This window comes from Glycine soja, chromosome 16, assembly GCF_004193775.1.
Source record: "Glycine soja cultivar W05 chromosome 16, ASM419377v2, whole genome shotgun sequence".
NCBI lineage: Eukaryota > Viridiplantae > Streptophyta > Magnoliopsida > Fabales > Fabaceae > Glycine > Glycine soja.
The window spans coordinates 14,010,542-14,036,263 of NC_041017.1; the positions used below are offsets into that span (position 1 = coordinate 14,010,542).

The following is a 25,722-nucleotide window of genomic DNA, read 5'->3' on the forward strand; positions in this document are numbered from 1 at the left end:
GTGGTTATTCAAACACTATGTTCTCATGTTTTAATATTCATTATGCTTTGACCTGTTTACATCTCAATCATTGTAATGATTGAAATTTTGAACATGGAATAGGTGATAGCTGCCACTAACCAAGCAGTCCGATGGATCACTCCACTTGGTCTTCCAGTAGTACAACCCTACCGACAATTTGGAAGACATCTTGTAATTTTCTCAACTGTCGGCCTAATCTTTTTTCATTCTCTTCTCTCTCTCTCTCTCTCTCTCTCCCCCTACTAATCAAATAAACCAGAAGTAGTTGACAAATTTCTTTGTCACTGATATGGTAATTGGATATGATGTACAGATCAAGACTTCCCTTCAGATATTGACATTACAACGGGAGACTAACAAGGTATGTCTTGACTTTGGAACTAATTGTTGTTCAATTTCATGTCTGAATAAGATCCCATATTTTACAAGATGCATGACGCATCACCATATCAACTTAGAGTGGTTCATGTTTTCAATGGGCTTAGTTGCACTATCCAATTCATTTGCGTACTTAATGCTGCATCACTATGTTTTTTTTTTGTCAAAACCTGCACTGCCCTTGGGGCAATATAGAAGTAAGTGTTTTGCCCTAGCCATACATTTGAAAGAACCATTTATTTTATTTTATTTTCTTTGTCTGTGGATAAAGTAGAGCCTTTTTTGGTATAGTGGAAGGGAATAGAGGGAGTAGAAATAGGTAGGAGAGAAATGGATAAAAATTAGAGTGGAAGTATGGGTTGTTTGGTTTAATAGAAGAGAAATAGAATGAAAATAAAATTGAGATTGTTTGGTTTGAAAAAGTGGAAAGTAAAGAAATTAGATTATTACTAAAAATACCATTTTACCCTTTAAATATGTAATTGTTACTTTTCGTCATTTTTCACCCATAGCCCCAGCGGGTTGCCATATATTCAATTATATTATAGATATAATGAATTATTTGGCTCAATAATCAATTTTACTTTAGTATAATCAATTATATTTATATGGAGCAATATAATCGATTATACTTCACTATAGTCGATGGAGTATAATCAGTTATGTGTCAGTATGATCTATTTGGTAGAACACGAGTAGCATGAGAAAGTGAGGGAGTTAGTTTAGTAAAACATCAATAATCCATGCTATTTCTTCTCATATGAAAGGGGAGAAACACTTGTGTGGGGCCCACCATTTTTAATTCTTTCCTCTGTACTTCTCACCTACTAAATGATCGAAATTCGCTGCCTCACCCCTATTTCTCTTCCCTCTCTGCCATTTCTTTCCTATTTCATGCATACCAAACAAATTGTAAAGCAGAGCAGTCTTCATTATACATGGGTCATTATTTTATTTTATTTGCTTGTATTAGATTAATTATTGAGAAATATTTTAAGCTAAGCTAAATAGAACATCCATACTATTGTTACAGGTCATGGTTAAACGGCAGAGAACAGCTTTTCCCCCAAATTTTGTTCACTCTCTTGATGGTTCTCACATGATGATGACTGCAGTTGCTTGTAAAAAAGCAGGGTTGAACTTTGCAGGTGCTTATTGGTTTAATATAACACATATACAGTCATATGTGACTGAAATTTGTTTGTGTTCTTGTTTATGTATGTCAATGTTGACTTTTGATTAGGAATTTAAATTTGTAAGTCGATGCTTAAATGCAGGGGTTCATGATTCATATTGGACACATGCGTGTGATGTTGATGAAATGAACAGGATACTCAGGGAAAAGTTTGTTGAACTCTATGATGCTCCAATATTGGAAAATGTAAAGTATTTTGTATCTTTAATTTATACAGGCTTTTTGATTGGGTTAAATGTGCCTTGTAAGTTGGTGACTTGGACATACCTTAGGACTAGATTGCCAAGAATGAAGCATTTTCTTCAAATCAATCCATTCTGGCTTTATCCTTTTCCTTTTATACTCTAAACTTTTGGTCAATGCTTTTATGTTGTCTTTAATTCCGGTCAAACATTCTGTTTTTTTATGGGATTCCTGTGCATTGAAATTAATTTCGTAGCGGATTGTATTCATGTTGAACTGACTGAATGCTTATGAAAGCTTTTAATGTATTTTGTAATTATGTCAAGTATTTATGGTTTATCGTGTATCATCTAACCTACCTTTCTACCAGACCAAATTAATCAACGTAGCAGCCTCATAATTTTTTGGTATCTTTGCATTCATGTTACTTTTGAATTTTATTATTTTCCATATATTGTGTACAAGTAAACTTGTCATTGGATACCAAATGATTTGATTGTTTAACTTTTTTTTTTTACTTGGTTATTTAATAGTTCCTTGTTTACTTGTGAATGCAGTTGTTGGAGAGCTTCCAAAAGACTTTTCCCGCATTGAACTTTCCTCCCTTACCTGAACGAGGAGACTTTGATCTTCAGGAGGTTTTGGGGTCTGCCTATTTTTTTAACTAGATTCTCAGAAACTCAGGTTACTTAATCTTGTTCTATCTTCTCCTGTGGTCCTGTGGAGATAAAGTCCAATAGCATGGAATTTGTATATATACATGTATATCTACATGCATGGGATTGTGAAAGCCCCAACCATGGAGAAGAAAGAAGTGTGTGAAGCAAGAACTGGGTTGCCAAATTAGTACCTTCAGGAATCTTGTACTTCTTTTCTACGCCTGTTTTAAACAGGCATATTTCCTTGAAGAGATGTCCCATAGTTGGTACTCCAGTTGTCTTCCAAATCCACTATTTTATAGAGGATACAAGGAATGAGGTGATCTAACTTGGATTTGTCATGAAAGAAAGAGGGCCTCCACATATGGTTTTACTGTCAAAGCAAGAAGTGTATAGTGCAGGCAATCTGTTTTATTTCATGGTTGATGTAACATAGACTAATTAAGGATTGGAGCACTGGTAATCATTTCTGGTGATTTCTCAGATCTGGATGCTTCAGTCCGCTTTGCAAAGCAGCCAAAATCAAGTTTGTTGGCAAGATCTTTTGTTTTGCTGCTTTTATACATTGTATTTTATTTCATTCTTTTTGGGAAGGGATTAAGAGCATGTGTAACACTTATGTCATTGTTACTGTCATACTTGTTCTTACACTGCTTTTTCCATTATTTGAATTGAATATAGTCAAATAAATAAATATCAAAGGAAAAAACACATTTTACTTGCGGTTTCCAATTGTACATGGATTGTATGCCGTTTTTTGTTCCTTCATACCCTCATTGGTTTGGAGTTTTGTGCTTTAAATGGACGGCAAACGAAGCTAAATGGAAGTTAAACCGTAGTTAAAGCTTAAAAGACATGCTGCAACAGATTGATAAGAGTTTGATTTTCCATCAGGAGTATGATGGGTGAGACTGTAAAAGCATGCGAAGAGTTAATCTCGATCACATGTCACGCATGCATATTAAAAATTGGATTAAATAAATTATCCTATGTATGCTAAAATTTTAACTGATTACATCATTCACTTGTTGTGCAAAGAGTTTATTATTTATTTGATACTTTTATAACCGGATTCCATTGAAAAAAAGGTCCTTTGGGTGATCATTCAGCAATGGAAATTATCAATTTAGTACCTAAATTTGTAATTGTCAGTCAATTTTGTTCCTAAAATTAGCAAGTTGGTAAAATAGTCTTTGAAATTAATCAATTTAGTTGCTGAAATTATAATGGATTGGTCCTTGAAATAAATAAAAAGAAAAAAATAGTTCCTAAAATTGTAAACTACTAATCAATTTAGTTTTTGGGATTATGATGATCGATCAAATTGGTCCCTAAATTTAGAAGGACTTGATTGCATATTTTGCCCCACTTTCAAAAGTTTGCAAACTATGTTCAATATTCTTTTCTTGAATATTTTGACCATAATCTTACATAATTTTGCACATTTCGTCCATTCTAACACTAGTGGAAAAAAGAGATTTCCGAAAAGCTTTTTAGAACAATAATAAAAGTACTATTTTAAAAACAAAACGCAATGACATTTTTTTATTATAGGAGAATAGATTTAAAAAGTAACTTTTAGAACAGTTAGAGGTAAAACTATTCTAAAAAGCTTCCTTTTTAAGAACAGTTATAAGTTAAATCATTTTAACAAGTTTTGTCCTCAATAAAACCCCAAAACACACAACAACAAACGCTGCCCTCATCGCTTTGTTCTCTAACTCAGTCTCCCTTGTAGTCTTTGTCGTGCCAACCATTGTTCTGCTGCTATGTGCCTTCGTGCTCCCTAGCTTGCGGTATTATAACCAAACCATTACTGCTCGTCGTGTTAGCCATATTAGGGTTGGGTGTTTCTATTCTTATCAAAATCCTAACCTTTGCCGTCGCATTCTCCGGCTTCAACCTTCGTCTTTGTCAGGGGTTTCATCAAAATCGGCCTTGGAAACCGCATCGCATCGTTCCCGTAACTTTTTTTTTACTTTAAATATATGTATATATATATAAAGTTAGTAAATAGTAATTTAATTTATATAAGATAATTAGACATTTAAATTAATAAAAGAAAACTCATATTAAATTAGTTTATTAGTAGAATTTTTTTTACGTAAATGATTTAACGTTTGGGAATGTAGAGAATTATAACAAAATTAAAGTGTATATAGAATTTTAGAATATAAGATTAAAAACAAAAAAATGCATATATAATAGGAACACCTTAAATTTTTATTATCAGAATAGAAATGAGATTAATAAAAATAGTAATAATAATAATATATAGATATAGACTCATGTAGGACAAAATAAGAATCTAGAGAGTGTATATAGCCATGTTTGATGACTTCTCTTCTCCGGCGATAACCCCTTCACATCATACATCAGGCTTCTTCAGTACTATAATTTTAGCCTTATTAGTTAATTTTTTTAAAGAAATTTTTTACTTTCCTATAATATCACTGGATACTCCCTTTTCACTCACAAACAACTTTCTTTCTTTTTTTATAACTCTCCAGCAGTTACTTGCCTATAAATATCACTGTATCCTCCCTTTTCACTCACAAACAACTTTCTTCCTCTTTTATAACTCCAGCAATAGTTCTTCTTTGAGAAGTTATTCGGTAAAGTTCACTCTTTCCTTATTCTGAAATTCTGGTTTTATAGATATAGATCACTTATTTTACTTCTTTTGATGGGACTTTAATATGTAGCTGGTAGGAACAGTAAAGAAGGAGCTTTTGTCAAAGAGAAGAAAGAAGCATTTTGAGGTACGGTATTGGACTTTCAACAATGGTGGTAGAGTAAGCTTTGATATTTGAGTCAAAGGGTGGCCCTAGCCCTTTCTAAATCCATTAATTTTATAATCCGATACACCGATTTCATATTAGTAGAAAGATATTCTCTCTAATATTCTTATTTTGTGATTGAAATTATAGTATATCCTATTTAAAAATTCTGCAGAGTGATACTATGTTGAAAGTGGTAACATGTTGATGTTGGGAAATTATATAAATTTCTTATATTTAGATTTGTGAGAAACAAAATAAATGCAGAATAATCACACACAAAATTGATAATAGAGTTCAATTAATTATGTCTACCTTTTCGGGTTGTTACATTCATAAAATATATAAAAATTATTTCTCTCTCTCTCTCCTTTTGTTGTAATTGATTGTATCGTAGTTATAGCACGATGGTATTTATACATGCACGCTGATAGGTTGCCCCAGCATTTTTCAGCCGAAGGCCATCACTTTATAGCAGAATGTCCCCCATAGGGTGACGAAAGTGGTCTTCTCTACATCCTCGGGTGCCATCTTTATTTGATTATACCCCGAGAAACCATCCATAAATGAGAAAAGGGCGAATTTGGCTGTATTATCTACCAATATATCAATGTGTGGCAGGGGAAAATTATCTTTAGGACTGGCTCGGTTCAAGTCCCGGTAGTCTACACATATTTGAACCTTGCCATCCTTTTTCGGGACTGGGACAATGTTGGCCACCCACTCCGGGTACCGTGCCACAGCTAAGAATCCTGCATCAAACTGCTTCGTTACTTCTTCTTTAATTTTTAAGGACATCTCGGGTTTCATTCTTCATAACTTTTGCTTAATCGGGGAAGACCCAGGATTCAAAGGCAACTTATGCTGCACAATGTCGGAATCCAGACCGGACATGTCTTGATATGACCATGCAAAGACATCTTGATACTCTTGAAGAAGGGTTATCAAGCCTTGACGGATAAGCGCGGTCATACCGGTTCCTACCTTCACTTCTTTCTTTTCCTTCGGGGTCCCCAAGTTTACCAATTCGGTTTCTTCTTGGTGAGGCTTCATTTCACGTTCTTCCTGAGCGACCAACCTCTCCAACTCTGGTGACAGGACGTCCTCTTCCTCTTCCTCGTTTACCGCTTGGCTTATATCTCGATCGAAATCGATTGTCAAACCCTCGTTGTTAGGTTCCTCAAAGAATCGACCCTCACATCTATACCAAACAAGAACAGATGAAACAAGATCTCTTTGTTTATTTAATAAGGTAGGTTTCACAAAACAAAAGAGAAAAGAAATCTATAGGCTCTAATTACATTGAATCAGCGGTATAGACTTCTGACTGGCTTATCACGCGCCAGTTCCCCACTTGGGAATCGGGGTGGCATGGTTGCACAAAACTTGGTGGATCTTGAGGGAACTCCTCTTTTATTGTGGCCACCTCCTCCCCGGACACCATTCCAGCGCTGGTGAAACACTGGCTAATACAGCCGGGCCACACCCTATCCGCCCGAAATCTTGACGGCACGTTCCTCCTCCCCGGCATCCCGGGTTCATACCCTAAACCATACTTGTATGGATTTCCCTTGATATCGACCACGTTGGCATTCCCGAGGCAGTCCTTGCCCAGACCCATTCTGGGCTCAAATCCATTCTTGAGCATAATGGGCGCCACCATTATGGCCGCTTTGGAGAGAGAAGGTAGCGACGAACTTGGTTCCACAAAGGCGCAGCTCACCACTTCAAAGGATTGGAAAGCTGTTTCCAATGATTCTTCCGCCGCTTCTACGTATGGTGCGGAGGAGGGGCAGCTCACTAACATGTCCTCTTCACCCGACACTATCACTAAAAGTCCACCCACTGTGAACTTCAATTTCTAGTGAAGCGTTGAAGGGACCACTCCCAGGGCATGAATCCATGGTCTTCCCAAGAGGCAGCTATAGGCGGGATTTATATCCATTACTTGAAACACCACATTGCAAGTGTGGGGGCCTATCTGAATGGGAATGTCGATTTCCCCCATTACTTCCCGCCGAGTACCATCAAAGGCTCGCACCACCATCGAACTCGGTTTTAAACGTGACGCACTAAAAGGAAGCTTTTCCAAAGTGGTCTTCGGCATTACATTTAAACTCGATCCATTGTCGATAAGTACTTTTGCGACAACGTTGTCCATACATCTCACCGACACATGTAGAGCCTTGTTGTGTCCTCTCCCCTCAACGGGAATCTCTTCTTCCGCAAACACGATGTAGTTGTTGGTGGTTATATGATTAACGATGCCTTCGAAACCCTCCACCGAGATATCATGTGCTACATGGGCATCGTTAAGAACCTTCATCAACAGCGCACAATGAGGCTCGGAGTTTATAAGTAGTTCAAGCAAAGAGATCCTTGCTGGAGTTTTATTCAGTTGCTCGACTACCTTAAACTCGCTTTGTTGGATGAGGCGGAGAAACTCATGGGCCTCTTCCAAAGTCACTGTTTTTCCTTGAAGTCCTTCTTTCTTTTTGGCCCCTCTTACCACTGGAGGATCTACTTCTTTCGAGGGGGTGGCTACGTCTGTGGGCTCTTGGACCATGGGCGCTTTCCCTTTGGAGGGCAATTCCGCCGGGTGAGGGGAAGCGAACACCCGACCACTGCGGGTTACGCCACTGAGGCCGATGATGTTGGTTACCTTAGCTGATAGGGATTCAACTTCGGTTGCAACTCTTTCACTGGACGCGGGAAGGGTATACTTCCACGGAACGGCCTTATTACTTTGATATGCAAATGGCGTTGGCTTGGGCGCCGCCCGGGGGTATATGGGTGTAGAGCCGGTCCCTTTCCTAGTAAAACATATCACTAGGGCCTTGGAGGTTAGAGGAACCCTCTTCTCTTCCGACTGCATGCAAACTTGTGGTTCTTCCCTCCCTCCTATGGACACTTCAAGCTGCCCCCAGTCCATGAGCCGCTGAAGCAATTCTTCTACCGCGGGACAGGTTTCCATGTCGTGCGACTCCCCGAGGTGAAACAAACATTCATCCCTTTCGTCTCCACCACGGGAGACCATGCACGCTGCTTGCAGTGATTGATAGATAAAGCGTCTAGAAGTAGCCACCTCTCCTAATCTCTTTGCCCGCGATGGGCCATCCTCTTCGACGGCGTTCACGCTAGCCCCTCCATGACTAGCTAGCGGGTTGGTTTTAACATTTGGGCCTTCCTCCTGAAACGATAGCCAGCCGGCACTAATCAGGTGCTGCACCTTATACTTGAACGGGATGCAGGAGTCAATATTGTGTCCGGGAACTCCACTATGGTACACACACTTGGCACCCGGGTCATACCACTTGGGGTAGGGTGGCTGGAGAACCTTCCCGGGTATGGCCACCACCAAATGATTCTCCAATAATGAAGGCCATAGCTCAGAGTATGCCATGGGAATAGGAGGGAAGTTGTCTTTTGGGTGCTGTGCATATTTATAGGTCGCGCCGGGGGCTGTATTATTAACTGGCCGGGGTGCGGTTGGAGCTGTGCGTTGGGCCGGTGCTCTTTCTGCTGCGGGTGGTCCTTTTACTTGAGTCGGGAGGGAGTTCCCGGCTCGGATTAAAAAATTTGGGGGATTGGGCTGGTATGAGCTTTGGACATTTTGGGGTGCTTTCATCCATGTTGGGGCGGTGGTGACCGCGTGGGAATCTCCTTCCTCTTTCCTCGCGCCCACTACTGGGGCTCTTTTGGGGGCCATATTGGCAGCATATTCGAACTTGCCTTTTCGTAGCCCGGATTCAATCCTTTCTCCGGCGAAGATGAGATCCGCAAAGTTAGCTGGCATGTAGCCTATCAGCTTTTCATAGTAGAATGTGGGTAACGTATCTACCATAATTGTGATCATCTCCCTCTCCGTCATGGGCGGTACGACTTGGGCTGCGAGATCTCTCCATCTTTGGGCATATTCCTTAATGGACTCATGCTCTCGTTTAGTCATACCCTGAAGCTGGTTCCGATCGGGAGCCATGTCCGTATTGTACTGGTACTGCCGAATGAAGGCAGTTGCCAAGTCCTTCCATGATCGGATCTGGGAAGCTTCCAGATTGGTATACCATGCTACAGCTGCCCCGGCCAAGCTGTCTTGAAAGAAATGGACCAACAATTTTTCGTCTGCAGAATACGCCGTGGAGCAGGGGGCCAAGATGGGTATCTCCTTCCCCCTTGTCTTGCCCGGGATAGTCTTCATAAGGTGGGAGTTGCCCCTCGAAAGTAGGGGCTTGGCTTAAATCTTCCGGGGTGGCACGGGGGGTGAAGTCCGGAGGTAGGCCATAAGGATAAGCTTGTGGACTATACCTTCGACCGAACACGGCCGTGTTTCTGTCTAGGCCCGGATTCAAGGCGGGCTGCAGCCCCGGCTCCGCTTCCCTAACTGTACTGGAGGCGGTTGCCGTGGCTTTATCCTCTATGGTTTTCTGGAGTTTTAACATGACCTCCGAGATGGAAGCCATTTGATCTTTTAAGGCCGATAGATCGGCCTTCATCTGTTCCTGCACGCCCTCTTCATTATCCATTTTTCTGGATCGAGTGTTATAGGGGTGCCTTGGTGTTTTCTTAGTTATGATGAAATTCCTAAAGAAATAAACAACGGTGAGTATGCCACCAAAACATGAGTATGCAAATGGATGATCGGAGCACTTGGATCCACCCCAAGGTTTTTAGATAACGTAATGAGTCCAGAACTTCTCATTTTATAAAAAGAACAAAGCTTTCATCTAGCCAAGATTATACAAAGGTGTTACAAGAGAACCTAACGATTCCTAATTATATGGGCCATCAAATCTATCATGTGCTGACAGTAATTGATTAGCCCATGAATCTCCTCAGGGGCAGTACACACTTCGGCCATGGCTTTTGCTTTGGCTAACAGACGCGGGAGGTCTTGACTTCCATTCAAGGTCAAGGCGAACCTATCCATCCACAAAGTCGCTTCTTGATGCAACGCATCAATCACCCTCCCTCTTGCTTCTTTTTTGGCATACACTCGTGCAAAATCCTCCACTAGCTTTTGTTCATGGGCCACGGACTGGTTCAATTCTTCCTTGTATTGCCCTATGATAGCTACCATGCTTTGCTCCGTGGCTTCCAAGTGTTGAGCCAAACTCCTTTTGGACCTTGCGCAAGCAACTAATTCTTCTTTTAAGATCATGCCATGCACCCATGACCGATCTCTCTCCTCTCTTCAGAGCTTGAGCTCATTGTTACTACCCCACAATGCTCCTCGGAATTTCTCTCGACCATATTCCTCCTTTCGGGCCCTTTTGGTTTCTTGTTCAAGGGCTTTTGCAGTGGCCGCGTTTTCCTCTTGTAACTCGGTGCACTCTTTCCGGATGTGTGTAGCAGCTGACTTGAACTTCTGCTTGGCGAGTCTTGCCTTCCCTAACTCTAATTTTAGAGCTCGGACTTCTTCATCTTCCTCCGGAGCTTCAAAGTCCTCCTCATCGATAACTTTCAACTTGGAGAGCCAATCTAACCCCCGCGTGTGAATTCTTAGCCATCCATGATAACCTCCGATGACGCCATTACGGATGCCCCTAAGCTCCTTGTCTTTCCTCAATGGGCTTCTCCACGCCTTGTGGACTCTTTGTATCGCCTTGAGACTTTGTGCGCCTAGATTCCTCACAAGGAAAGGCGAGAGACTTTCTTCGGTTGGCGCTCCCCTCATGGGGTACCCTAGTTGTCTTATGGCGAGTGCGGGATTATAATTAATACACCCCCTAGTCCCTATCAATGGAATATTAGGGTAGTCCCCACACGAGCAAAGAACTCCTTCCTTGCCTTCCTTCCAATGAGGAAACCAATTGATCGCGCTGCCCCCTATCCTAGCCAAATGTTGGTCCCAATCGACTCTTCCTTTTTCGGCGCATGAGCGATAGCTTTGAAGCGGACACGGGTGTCTCGTGTCTTGATGGAATAGGTGTGAAATCAACCACACACACAGAGCGGGTAAATAACAGACAATCCACGCACTGTTTTTCTCACACCTCCGGTCAAAGGTGTCAAACAAATCTGCCAAGATAGCCACCCCTGGACTTTCCTTGCTATGGTGATATGCGAGGAAAGCATCAATGGCGGCTAAGTCTACCAAACCGTCGAAGTTCGGGAAGAGAACAACCCCAAAAATCAGCAAAGCTAAAATATCTGCAAACGGACCCCACTTCTCTTGGCTCGCCATATCCCTTGCCTTACCTTCCAAGTATTTCCGAGGTAGGCCCACTACGTCGTTCCGAGTTTGCTTCGTGCGATCCAACTCTTTTGCTGAATCACCAACCACAGCTGCAATCTTGCTCAAGGAAGGAAGAAAGCCGGAGAAAAGATACGGTTTTCTCCCCCCAAGAGGGCATCCTAATATTTCCTCAAACTCTTCAATAGTTGGTACCATTTGGAAGTCCCCAAACGTGAAACACCTCAACGGCTGGTCATAGTATTGGGCGAGGGATACGACAGCTTCCGTAAATACCTCCGCTGCGGCCAAATCTAGAATCTTCCCGTACACTTTGTGGAAGGCTTGCCTTTGGAGAGGTCCCATCAATCGTCCTAATTCCTTGAGGCTAGTGACATCTAGACTTTTAACCTTGACTTGATAAAACCTTTTGCCGTTTTGATTTGTCCCCATCATTTACCTAAAAAAGGGGGTGGATCAAGACTCCGACATGAATGATGCAATGCGTATGCATGAAACAGGAGGAAAACAACACAAAGGAGTAATTTATACATACGGGACCATAGAGATCCAATTTTAATGCTACGTTTTGGGCATGATGGCGCCTTAACGTAGTATTAAAAAGGTTACGTGTTACTCTAAAGACACCAAACATCACTAGCAAAACTATAAACTAGTGCTATTTACCAAAAATGCATGAGAACAAATGGCACGGAGCGTGTTTGCTCTTTGCCCCTATTTGGGAACCTATGGGATAATATCTAGGGGTTGCTCATAACTAACTTCCCAACAATTTACAACTCACACGGCCGTTCTCTAGAGGTATCATCACTCAAGATAATAATATTGTGGCGGTATGGAATACCAGCGACAACACATTATAAAGAGAGAAAGCTCTAGACGGGGTTTCACTATTATCAAGCAAGTCGGAGACCTAGCATGATGATAGATTCACCTCCACTCCTTAAATTCCCATGAACCCGGGTGTAGGGCCCCTTTTTTTTACTCAAACCCGTGGGTGCTTAGAATGCAGTGTAAAGAATGCGAAATAGACAACAGTTATTTACATTTTACACAGTTCAATAAAAGCACACACAAAGTTTCACAATTCCACAACTCCTAAAATAGGCCTAACTCACAAAATCACTCCCCAGTGGAGTCGCCAACTGTCGCAACGTGCCCTTCGCGGGCGAGCGAGGGCGAGGCTCACGGGTGCGCTTTCCAAAGGAGGAAAGATGCGTGGAGTCGCCACCAATGTTTATTTGTGGAAAACGTCGGAAAAACCGAAGGAAACCAGTCAAAATGAAAATTCTAAGTTCGGGAGTTATATTTACGCTTGAGGAAGGTATTAGCACCTCTCACATTTGTCTCGAAGGACAACAGTCTATTTTTTAGAATTGTGGAATTGTGTTATCTTAACTTTTATTTCTTTTTATTTTTTGAGGTCGACAAAAGCGGGGCTTTTGCTCCTACGTACCCTCCTTTGGAGAGGAAATCAGACCTACGTAGTTCTTTCTTATGCGTGAATCAAGTGGTTCTTTTTTACTTGAAAGGTGATCATTTTAAGGCGTTGGACCTTAAAAATGATCCATTTTACTTGGTAAGAAACAGAAATGATAAACTTTCAAAATCCTATTTTTGTGGACGAGCTTGACTAGGCGAGTTGATTTTAGCCTTAGTTTCACGTTAGTTATTAGTCAATTCAATTAAGAATGAGAAATTCCAAAGAGAAAACGTTCGATTGATCTTTCGCTTTTATTTTACTAAAAGATATTTTTTGATTATTATATTATTATTTTACCTCTTTTTTTATTTCCAACGTGGTTACGGCACGACCGAACGGTCGGAATTCATTTTAACCAAAATTAACGGATGATACAATTTAAACGATCGGTGGAAATTTATTTTATTTTTAGATTAAGCGAGAAATGACTTAAATAAATGGCTTAAGCACGTCAAAAGGGGGTATAAAAAGCAAATGAAAACGAGAATAAAAATACATGAAACAAAATGTGGACAACCACAGGTACATAGAATGAATTGAAAAGCTTGGTTTGAGGTACTTACCCGTTGAAGACTGAAGAAAACGAAGAACGAACGATGAATCTTGAAGAACGGTCGAGAATCTTCGCGTAATTCCTCACGGAAATGTTACGGAAGCGCCTCCGCTTGGATTTTCTTCACGGAAATAATTTTCCTCAGCAATTTCGAGAGAGAGAGAGAAGTGCCTAAGAGGCTGAACCCTTTTCTTCTTCACTTCTCCCCCTATTTATAGCAAAATGGGGGAGAAGCTTGCCACCCAGCTCGCCCAGGCGAGCAAGGTTGCTTCCTCCAGATTGCTATTTGCACCTCCCTTTTTACTAAGTGCACCCCCTTCTATTTTTTTGGTAATTCTTTTTCCGTAATATTACGAAACTTTAAGAATTTCGTAACGATACTTATTTTCCTTCCGCAAGGTTACGAATCCTTACGGATTATGTATTTACTCTTTTTTAGCTTTCGAAGATGTTACGGAAACTCACGGATTGCGCAAAAACACCTCTTTTCGACTTCCGCCACATTACGGAATTTCACGGATCGCGCAAGCCTGCTTCCTTTTGATTTCCGAGACGTCTCGGGACTTCATTCATTGCGCAACAAAGGACGCCAAGTATCTCAAAGCGGCTAACCAAAGGTTGCATGTCATCAAGTAATAATCCCCGGACGAAATTAGGGTATGACACCCCCTAATTCTGGAACCTAATGGAAAGGATCCAAAAGTTCACTTCAGTGATAATTCCCAAGGGCGGTTTCATGTAACTTTACTAGCTTCTACCGATATCATCCTCTTCGGTAATATATTGTGGCGATAAGGACTATAAGCTACAACGCATCACCAAAAGAGGAAAACTCTGGATGAGGCTTCACTATTATCAAGTGAGTTAAGGACCCAGCATGACCACGGATCGACCTCTACTCCTTATGGCTCACATAGACCCGGGTATAGGGCCTCATATCTCAATGTGTGTGCAAGGTGTAGGTGCCATGTGTGATGTAGCTCCATGTGGAGCTTGTAGGCCTTGGATCTTCTTTATTAATGGAGTCATTTGCTACTTAAATTTTAATGGAAGTGGAATGAAGAAGTAAGAAAGATGATTGGAGGCACGACTTCAAGGAGAAGATGAGTCGAGAAGAAGCTCACCACCATAGGAAGCCATAGATAAGAGCTTGAAGGTAGGAGAAGATGAGTGGAGAGCGAGGGAGAGAAGAAGCACGAAATTTTGTCATTCAAAAGAGGTTTGAACTTTGAAGTATAATTCTCAAATGATCAAAGTTGAAAAAATGCACACACATGGCCTCTATTTATAGCCTAAGTGTCACACAAAATTGGAGGGAAATTTGAATTTCTATTCAAATTTCACTTGAATTAGAAATTGAATTTGTGGAGCCCAAATTTCACTGATTATGATTAGTGAATTTTAGCTATGGTTCATCCCACTAATCCAAGATCAAGTCCAAGATTCTTCACTAATCATAGCTATGGATCTTGGATTAGTGGGATGAACCATAGGCCTAAAATATAATCTTTTAGATTAGATTCTTCACTTATCTTTTGTGGAGCCCATACATTATGGAGACTTAAATACAAGGCCCAAAAATAATGAAATCCTAATCTAATATATACAAAGATAAGTGGGCTCATACTTAGCCCATGAGCCGAAAATCTACCCTAAGGCTCATGAGAACCCTAGGGCCTTCTCTTGCATCTCTGGTCCAATCTTCTTGGAATCTTCTATCCAATGCCTTTGGGGGTAGATTGCATCAATGTGTGCGTTGAAAAAATATTTCTAAATATGAATGTAATCGATAGACAAACACACACCAAACACAACTACATAGCAAAGGTTATATACAAATATGGACAAACAAAAGATAAAAGGGAAAAGGGAACATAAATAAAGAAGAAGTCATGATAAGAAAAAAATTGCACACTGACTGAATGGCCTAACTCTCTAACAAGTCCCCAGTGGATTCGCCAACTGTCGCAACCTACCCTTCGACGGGAGGGCGAGGCAAGATAAAACAGAGCCTCTTCTCATGAAGAAAACGCGTGGAGTTGCCACCAATGTTTATTCGAGGAAAACATTAGAAAAACCAAAAAGAGGGTCTGCAGATTTTGAAAATAAGGGTTTAGGAGTCGTTTACGCATAGGGAATGTATTAGCACCCTACGCACCCATCACAAGGGATGGTAGCCTTTAATCGAGTGTGCAAAACATAACTTCAAAATTGTGTATTTTCCCTTTTTATATTTTTTATTTTTTGGGGTCGACAAGGGTGTTACCCTTGCTCCTACGTATCCTCAGGTGCGATGAGAAATTCAGTCCTATGTAGTTCTTTAAGTCTGAAAGTTTGTATGTTGCATTGATTTTTAATTTTTTAGAAGATTGATTTTAATTGTGAACAAAAGTCGTTAATGCGTTGGACCTTGAAACGATGTCAAGTGATTTCAATGAAGAGAAAATCAGTTATACGTTGATTTCATCTTGGTTTTATTCATTAACTTTCAATCTCTTTAAAAAGATGATTTACGGAATTAACGATCGATTGAAACTTACTTTACAAGAAGAAAAGTGATTACTGATGATAGAAGAAGGAGATGAAGATGGACAAAACAAGAAAGAGGACCCCTAAGGGTGCATAGATCACATTCAAATCCTTAAAACAAAAACTAACTGGATAATGAACGAAGAACGATGTAGAAGTCGATTATGGTCACAATTCGATAACGCTTTGACCTCGTTTTTCTCTTCTTTCTTCTTTTCCTCTTTGATTTCTCTCAATGTTGGACCCTGGAACACATCACTCAGCCTCCCTCGCGCCTATTTATAGCAAAAGATGGCATTAGGGGTCATGGCAGCTTGCCCAGACAAGCTGTTGCTTCATCCTGAAGTAACCTTGCTTGCCCAGGCGAGCTGGTTACTTCACCCCTAAGCTATTTGGGGGCCCAGGCGAGCCAGAGGCTAGCCTGGGCGAGCTAGGGTTCAGAAAAAAGCTTAGAATGGCCATTTTACCCTCCCCTTTGGGTATTTTTTGCATTCTTGATCAAAACATCGAATGATCATCTGTTTCGCACTATAACTAGCGTTCTACACCATAAGTCAACTAGCAAGGATCAAAAGATCAACAAACGATAGTCGTCGGGCGAAATTAGGGTATGACACATACATACATACACACACACACAAATATATATATATATATATATATATATATATATATATATATATATATATATATATATATATATATATATATATATAAGCACTATACATCATTAACTTGTCAGAACATAATTTAGTTTTTACATATATCTAAACCTGGGACTTACATGCCCAATAAAAAAAGTCAAGGAACCAACTAAGAAAGAGTTGATAACAAAACACAACTCTCTTCCAAAATAAATTCCAACGTTACCACGTCGACTTATCGGCTCCAACAAAAGGACTTCCGTCCAAGTCACCTACTGCTACTCATCTGCTCTCATGAATGAAAGTTCGAGATCATCACATGCACCAACCACACGGTACAAAAATTAAAAGGGTGAGTTTATTATTAAAAAAAATCAACAAACACCAAATTACAATGATTAGCAAGAAAACAATAACAATGACCACAATTATTCTCAATAATCAATCGATTCAACATAATACCTCAATTTATCCAAATTAATCAAGTAATCAAATAGCACAAGAAATACATCAAATATCATTTTTTCACTTATTGAAATTTCTGGGCATTACAACTAATCTATCAAACACGACGCTACAATACGGACATAACATAACCTCCTTCTATGTTTTCTATTTCATCGATAGAAAATCTACCAATGATTTACCTGCTTGTGGAAAGACAGGCTCTTCTTCTTTCTCAAATTCTCTTAAGGCATGGTTCACCTCCTCTTCACACAAAGGTGTGCTCACTTTCGATGTCCTAATTAAGGCCTCAATCATCATGACTTGCATGGGTTCCATATAGTTAACTTGAATGTGAAATGGGCCAGTGTCCGCCTCCACGAAAAAGATGATGGGACTCACCAAACCAAGAGGGGGTGAATTAGTTTTAAAATCAAATGAAAATAAAAATAGACTTTTTGAAACACTTTTTCTCCACAAGGATTGTATACACTTTTTGTTTAAAACAAATATTGAATCAATCACCCGTACACAATATCCTTTTGTTAAAAAGCATCAATTTTAAAAACCTTTAAACCTTGGTAAATTGATAAAGAATGCAATAAAGAGAGATAAAATTCAAGAGAAGATAGACAACAAGATTTATATTGGTTCACTCTCTATTTCTAGAGAAGCTACCCCAGTTATCTAATTCAACCTAAATTAGATTTCTACTATGCAATGTGAGTTTTACAAACAATCACTATCAATTTCAAATTCTACCTAGAAAATGAAACTAAGGCACCTAACCCTAGGGTAATTTGTTAATCTAAGCCTAAGAGAAACCTACCCTTAGCTTCAAACTAGAAATGCCTATTCTAGCATGTTGTAAAGACTCATGCGCGTGCAGCAACAATATGTAAAAAAACATATGAAAACAGAGTCAAGGAGAGATACAACCTTTACATTCAAATGCAAGCACCAAAGGCTTGATTGAATGGATCTCTCTTGATCTCAAATGATTTTTACAACTCACTTTAACCTTTGAAATCTTTAAGAAACAAAAACTAGAGTTTGAGTCGTAAAAGCTCATTCTAAATCATTCTTCGAATGCTTGAAAGTAAGCACACAAGGTGGCTATATAGAAAGAAAATAGTTATAACCACTTGCAATCAATTAAAATGGCAATGTAATCGATTATCTCGACAAAGTAATCGATTAGATTCTCTTTTTAATCTATTAAAGTGTTCTTCCCGAAACCTGTAAAGCTTTCAAGAACAATGTAATCGATTATATCCTTCATTTAATTGATTAAAATGTTCTTGATCACTTCCGGGGAAACTTTCACGAACGATGTAATCAATTACTATAACCTTATAATCGATTAAAGTAGAGATCCAAGAAAATAGACATGGTCTCAAAAGAACTATGTAATCGATTATAGATATGTGGTAATGAATTGCAAGCTTCTCAAAAGACTTGTGTAATCGATTAAGAATAGATGGTAATCAATTAAAACAAAGAGTTATGCACTGAAGATGTTTCTTAACTTAGAAACTATCTTCCTACTTCTATATGGTGATGCATGATGTACACATAGATAGATTAAGACTAAAAGGCAACAATCAATACAAATGTCACTCAGTAAGGAGTTGGGCATGTAAAAAGACAAAACTCTTCATAGCTTGATCTTCATGTTGCTCCCCTTATCTCTAACAATCTCCTCATTTTCAACTTTGAAGATGCCAAACTCTAATTTCCATTGAGTGCATTTGGAGAGGCTTGAGAGTAGAGACTTATCTTATGATAGACCTGAAAATGACTAAACACTATGGTGAAGAGAAGTGTTAAATCATATCATCATCATAATAGAGTGGTCAAATAAATGAGTCAAACTGTATGTATAAATGCAATACTTCTCCCCCTTTTGGCACAACAAGGCCAAAAAGTCACAAACACACAGAGTAAGAACAAACAAATGTAAGGAGTGACAAGGGAAAGAGTAGTTGACATATCATTCATATCCTTAATCATTACAATCATCATTTAAAAAAAAACTATCACAATAAAACATAACAACTGACTAGAGGAATAGAAACAAAATTAAAACAGAAATGACAACCAAACAATGAAAACAAGCACTAAAACACAGCTAAGCCCCATCCTCATTTGGGTTAGGGAGGTCACTGAGGTTGAGCCTAGCTTATATATTTTCCAGCCTAGAAGTGATATTCTCTAAAGAGCTATGAACTTTGGTTGAGTGCTCTTGATAGAAGTGAAGGATAACATCCATCTTCTGAATCATGAGAGACTCAAAAGGACTCCATTGAGCTGCAGGCTCATGTTGACCTTGTGCTTAATCATCTTTTTCCATCTTTTCAATGTTTCCCGCAACAGGCTCTGCAACCATTATCCATTCATGATCAACATACCTCATACCAAACTTCCTGAGATGGCTTTCAGTTATCTCACTAGAGGCTTTGGTGTAATCCACAATCTCATTAGAGACATCGACCTTAAAATAGTCAATGAATCTAGAGGCAAGCACAACATATGTAAACTCATAATCCACAAGGCGACGACATTTCAACATAATATCTTCAATCAGTAGAACCCAATTCATATGAATTCCTAATTTCAGGCCATAATCAATTTGCAGATCATCATTTGTTACCTAAGCATCATTGCTTAACCTTGGTGTAAGAATGTAGGTGATAAGGTAGATCAACATATTGTCCTCAACAGTTAATCCGTCATCTCTAAGGCAACGTCTCAATCTCCTTCTAGGATCAAGAAGCATTCCCTTATAGGCCTGCATCTTGTTGTAGCCATCTGCAGTTTCATCAAACTTGCAAACTCCACCCATGTCCAAACCATCAACTTCCTTCCACACAACAACATATATGACCATATCTACTCCATTAACAGTAGAGAAAAGCTTACCTTCAAGGTCAACACGAGCACATGTGTACAAACACCTTGACCAATTTTGGATAAAACGTCCATTTCATCTTAACTAACTTTGTCAGCCTTTGAACTTCCAGCAGATTAGGAAAGTTGAACCCTTGCTGAGAAAACAATTCCAAGTCCAAATACTTTGAAACCCTCACGTTTCTTATAGCATAAATCACTTTGTAGTCACTCTTTTTTCCTTCGTCCGTGAACCATGTGTCCAAGCGATTGATAATTGCTTGGGAGCATTCACCTTGCTTCCTTTTGGAGGACTTCTCCTTTTTATGAGCTCTTGATGGGTTACTTGCCATTTTCGAAGAGAAGGAAAAAGGTTGGAGAAAAGAGGTTTGGGTTCAAAGAAAGGGTGGTGGTAGATTCTGAGAAGTGATGATGGAGTGATTTGTGGGTTAGGTTTAGGTTTACTTTTAAAGAGAGACTAGGGCCTTTTGATTTGCTGAGGTGGCTGGTGGGAGTAATGGTAGTTATTGGGTGGTTGATGAGGTGAAGACGAAGAGGTATAACGGATTACAGCACACAAAATACACATAAGTAATCGATTAAGCTGGCCCTCATTTTACCCAAAAACCAAAATTTGACATAAGTAATCAATTAAAACATTGTGTAATTAATTAAATTTGTTAGAAAAACTCCCCCTGAGGCCTTTGGAATTGATTAAAACATAAAGTAATCGATTAAAATAGAACTCAAACACTAAAGAATCCATAAAATGGATCATGTAATCGATTAATACAAGGCTGTAATCGATTACCATAGACAACTTTATAACAAAAAAAAAACCATAACCACACTTATGTAATCAATTAAAATGATAAGTAATCAATTAAAATAGAAACTTTAAAACAAATAATTACAAAGCAATATTGTGCAATCGAGGCAGAAATTGATAGACATAGAGAACACATATCAATATGAATACACTATAGCAAAACATCATTCAATGCTAGATCCATCTAGGATTCCTAGCTCATTTCTAATAAAGAAGAACCTATCTCTAGCAAGAGGTTTTGTAAAGATGTCAGCTAGTTGATGTTCACTATCAACAAATTCAATGCAACAATCACCTTTACATACATGATCTCTTAGAAAATGTTACCAAATTTCTATCATGCATTTTTTTTATTACATTTCAATGGAATGTGATCAAGAGTTACCCCAAAGTCTTCAAGTTGTTGCTTTATCCAGAGACTTTGGGCACAACAACTTCTGGCTGCAATATATTCAACTTCTATAATTGATAGTTATACACACGCTTGTTTCTTGCAATAACAAGATTCAAGAAAGCTTCCCAAGAGGTGACATGTCCCACTTGTGCTTTTCCTATCTAGCTTACATCCTGCAAAGTCAGAATCTAAAAAACCAATTAAACTCAAGGAGGTACCTTTGGGATACCACAAACCAACATTGGTTGTGCCCCTAAGATACTTGATAATCCTTTTTACAGTAGTTAAATGGGAAACAAGTTCCCCGAGAGTTTGATACTCGCTATTCACTTACCGTTTTATACTAATTGCTCGATCCGGTGCACTTGTCGGCCTTCGAATAAGTTTATGGCGCTGTTGCCGGGGAACTTCTTTCTATTTGGAAAAGTTTAGTTCAGTTTTAAGTGTCTATTTGTTATTTTTTTCTTTTATTATTTGTGAATATTTGTTTTTGTTTATATTTGTTTTCTTCTTGAATTGGATAACCATTGTTTCAGTCAGTGTTTTGTATGCATAGATCTCCTACAGGTAATTTAGTTCCTCTGGACTTGTAAATTGAAGCCACTTTAAGAAGGAACCGAGCCAAAAGGAGAAGGAAATTGTTGCAAGACAGGACAATAGCTTCCATTTTAAAAGAAGGAGCTCAATCCTTTGATTCTACATCATCTTATTCACCGTCATCAAGGGAATCCACTATAGACTTACCAGAAGCCTCTGTCATGGCTGAAGAACATCAACATAGGGTTACCCTTGAGGATTACTCCAGTAGTTTTGTGCCACAATTCTTTACAAGTATTGTGCGGCCAGAAGTCCAAGCACATAATATAAACTATCCTCATTCTTTGATTCATTTGATATAGGGGAACCTATTTCATGGACTACCAAAAGAGGACCCCTACGCACACTTAGCAACATACATAGAGATTTGTAACACTGTAAAGATTCCAGGAGTGCCAGACTATGCCATCAGACTCAGTTTATTTTCATTTTCTTTGGTAGGAGAAGCCAAGAAGTGGCTCCATTCATTCAAAGGCAACAGTCTTAAGACATGGGAGGAAGTTGTTGAGAAATTTATGAAGAAATACTTCCTCGAGTCAAAGACTGCAGAAGGGAATGTTGTTATTTCATCATTCCACCAGTTCCCTGATGAGTCATTGAGTGAAGCATTGGAGAGATTTCGGGGTTTGTTAAGAAAGACTCCCACTCATGGATTCTTTGAGCCAATTCAATTGAACATGTTTATAGATGGGCTGAGACCGCAAACCAAGCAGTTGTTAGATGCTTCAGCAGGAGGGAAGATAAAGCTGAAAACCCCTGAAGAGGAAACTGAATTGATTGAAAATATGTCTGTTAGTGATCATGCTATCCTATGTGATAGAGTACATCAACCCACCAAGAAAAGCTTGTTGGAGTCATCATCACGAGATGCTTTGTTGGCACAAAATAAGTTGCTCTCTAAGCAACTTGAAATCTTAACAGAAACACTTGGTAAGTTGCCAATTAAACTATCTACTGGTCAACCTTCACATTTTTCGGTTTTTCAGGTTACAGGTTGTACCATTTGTGGTGAGGCTCATGAATCAGGTCATTGCATTCCCATTGAAGAACACACTCAGGAAGTTCATTACATGGGAAATCAACAGAGGCAAGGATACAACCAAGGAGGATTTTTAGGTTTCCAGCAAGGTCCCTACAATCAGCAAGGGCAATGGAGATCACACCCTGGCAATCAATTCAATAAGGACCAGGGTGGACCTTCCAACAGGCCACCCCCACAAGGGCCAAATATTTTTTAGAGGACCACCAAACTGGAGGAGACATTAGCTCAATTTATGAAAGTGACCATGTCCAACCATAAGAGTACTGAGTCAGCCCTGAAAAACCTCGAGATCCAGGTGGGTCAACTAGCTAAGCAGTTAGCTGAGAAGTCATCCAGTAGCTTTTTAGCAAATACCGAGAAAAATCCCAAAAAAGAATACAAAGTTGTTATGACAAGAAGCAAGAAGCTAGTGGCGGCTGAGGATGGGGATATTGTCGCTTTGAAGGACCAAGTTGTTTTGAAGGACACTACTGATAAAAAGAATGATGAGGTAAAAGATGAGATGAGTCAGTGGAGAGAAAAACCAATAATTGTCGAAAGGAAAGAAATAAAAGACAATGAAAAAGAAATAGAGGGAGAAAAACAAAAAGAAAAAGAAGAAAAAGAAAAATTTGAAAAAAATAAAGAAGAGGAAAAAAGTAAGAGTGAAAAAGCAAGAGAAAAGAGAAAAGAAACAGCTTCAGATGAAGGAAAGGAAGTGTCATACCCTTTGGTACCTTCCAAGAAAGATAAGGAACACCACCTAGCGAGATTCCTAGACATTTTTAGGAAACTAGAGATAATAATGCCCTTTGGAGAAGCTCTACAACAAATGTCACTGTACTCCAAGTTTTTAAAAGACATGTTGACAAAGAAGCACAAGTACATTCACCAGGAAAATATAGTTGTGGAGGGTAATTGTAGTGCTGTGATTCAGAAAATTCTTCCACCAAAGCACAAAGACCCTAGGAGTGTGACCATTCCTTGCTCAATAGGTGAAGTCATAGTGGGAAAAGCTCTCGTTGACTTGGGAGCCAGTATCAATCTGATGCCACTCTCCATGTGCAGAAGACTGGGAGAGTTGGAAATCATGCCCACTAGAATGACTTTACAATTGGCTGACCGCTTCATCACTAGACCATATGGAGTAATTAAAGATGTTTTGTTCAAGGTAAAACATTTTATCTTCCCAGCAAACTTTGTTGTAATGGATATCTATGAAGATAATGGCATTCCCTTAATCTTGGGAAGGCCATTTATGTTAACTACAAGCTGCGTAGTTGACATGGGAAGAAAGAAACTGGAAATGGGCTTTGAAGATCAGAGGATCGATTTTGATTTATTTGTAGAAGACAACCCTGTGCCAGATCAAAATGTTTGCTTGCAAGTAAGGGAGGTTGAACAGGAGGTCCTAAAGGTGAGGGCCAAATTTGATATCACCCATTGAGGTATATGCGTCAAGCTAATGACGTTAATAGAGCACTTCCTGGGAGGCAACCCAGTTCTGATTTCTTTCATTTTGTTTTTCATGCATTGCATAAGTTGGAATTTGCTTTATGATCATTGAAAAAGGGGTATATCAATTTATACTAAGTTATAGATATTGGGGTTTGATCTAAATGTTTTTGAGAAAGTGGACTGAAAATAACTTAAAAACATTTTCTTGAAAACAGTCCACTCGCTAAGCGCATATCACACGCTGAGCGCATCTCCTCCATGCGCTAAGTGAGGCTAGCCTGCACTAAGCGCTCAAACCCCTGCATCTCAAGCTGATTGGGCTCGCTAAGCTGGCCATGGGTGAGCTTATCCCAATTCAAATTGATCTGAATTGGGATAAGCGAGAGTACATTCGCTAAGCGCATCGTGTTTGTTGGCTAAGCGCGACCCATTCGCGCTAAGGCTAATTCCTTGCGGCCTGAATAGCGCTAAGCTAGCAACCACTCGCTAAGCGCATACCCCTTATGTATGCAGGATGCAGTATATTTGCTAAGCCGGCCTTGAGCCCAGCTTAGCGAGAGTTGCAGGATTCCTTATCTGCACAACTTGCTTAGCACGCTGCTTTGTGCTAAGTGCATTTCAAAAAAAATATTTGAATTTGAAATTGGGCCCGACATGTCGGCCCGCCAAGACAGAAGGTGAGAAGCCAAATGTCTCTTTCTCGCTTAGCGGATTGTCTCGCTAAGCGAGTTGGTCGAACAACAGATAAGTAAAGTGTAACAGGAGTTACAGTTACACTTACCCCAAATATTTCAAAAGATTTCCTGCAACCTATCTCTTCTAAAATTCACGCATTGCATCTTTGATGTGCCATTATTTTCTCCTATTTCTTAAACCTTTGTGCACCATTTTAATTACTGATTAGTCTTAATTGTCAAATTAATTAGGCAGTTTTATTATTTGGGCTCTTTCAGCTAATTTGATCTTTTTAATCTAATTTCAGGAATTAATGAAGCATTGAGCTTAATCCGGATTTTGGTCGTGGACTTAAAGAGGGAAAATAAAGCAACATTTACCTTAGTTAATTTCTAATTAAGAGATTGCAATTTTATTTTATGTTGTTTAGTGTTTATTTCGTTTTGGGCCATAATAATGTAATATGGCCCTGTGACTTTGAGTGACCCTTATAAATAGCAGCCTTGGGATTCATGTAAAGGGGGCTATTCTGTTATTCTATTATTCAGAGCATAGGGTTTTATAGTTTTACGTTTTGAGCTTGATGATTACTATTCACGTGAATGCGATTTTCCATTCTCTGCTTCTAATTTCAATTTCGTTTTTATTCCTTCTTCCGCCTTTTGCTTTCATTTACGTTTTCAGCCTTTAGCTTCATTTACGTTTCTGCTTTTGTTGAGCTTATGGAAGGCTAAATTCCTGGTGTTGTTTCCCTCTGAGGATGAAGTGTAATTCTCTTTGAGGTTCTGTTTTTAATG

General features: G+C 39.3%; 1 protein-coding gene and 1 long non-coding RNA gene across 2 annotated transcripts in view; both read left to right on the forward strand.

Moving 5' to 3' along the window:
* The window catches only part of LOC114391283 (DNA-directed RNA polymerase 1B, mitochondrial-like), a 45,110-nt gene extending 41,937 nt beyond the window's left edge, over nucleotides 1-3,173 (forward strand). The window contains exons 15-19 of the mRNA XM_028352370.1: nucleotides 103-192; nucleotides 335-382; nucleotides 1,433-1,547; nucleotides 1,677-1,780; nucleotides 2,335-3,173. Coding sequence (XP_028208171.1) covers nucleotides 103-192; nucleotides 335-382; nucleotides 1,433-1,547; nucleotides 1,677-1,780; nucleotides 2,335-2,445 — 468 coding nt within the window. The 3' untranslated portion in view covers nucleotides 2,446-3,173. The remainder of the gene's footprint in view (nucleotides 1-102; nucleotides 193-334; nucleotides 383-1,432; nucleotides 1,548-1,676; nucleotides 1,781-2,334) is intronic.
* Nucleotides 3,174-4,681: 1,508 nt separating this feature from the next.
* On the forward strand, nucleotides 4,682-5,478 carry LOC114389502. The gene is made up of 2 exons (XR_003661785.1): nucleotides 4,682-5,051; nucleotides 5,142-5,478. It is a non-coding gene; the product is annotated as an uncharacterized LOC114389502 (long non-coding RNA).
* The last annotated feature ends 20,244 nt before the right edge of the window (nucleotides 5,479-25,722 follow it).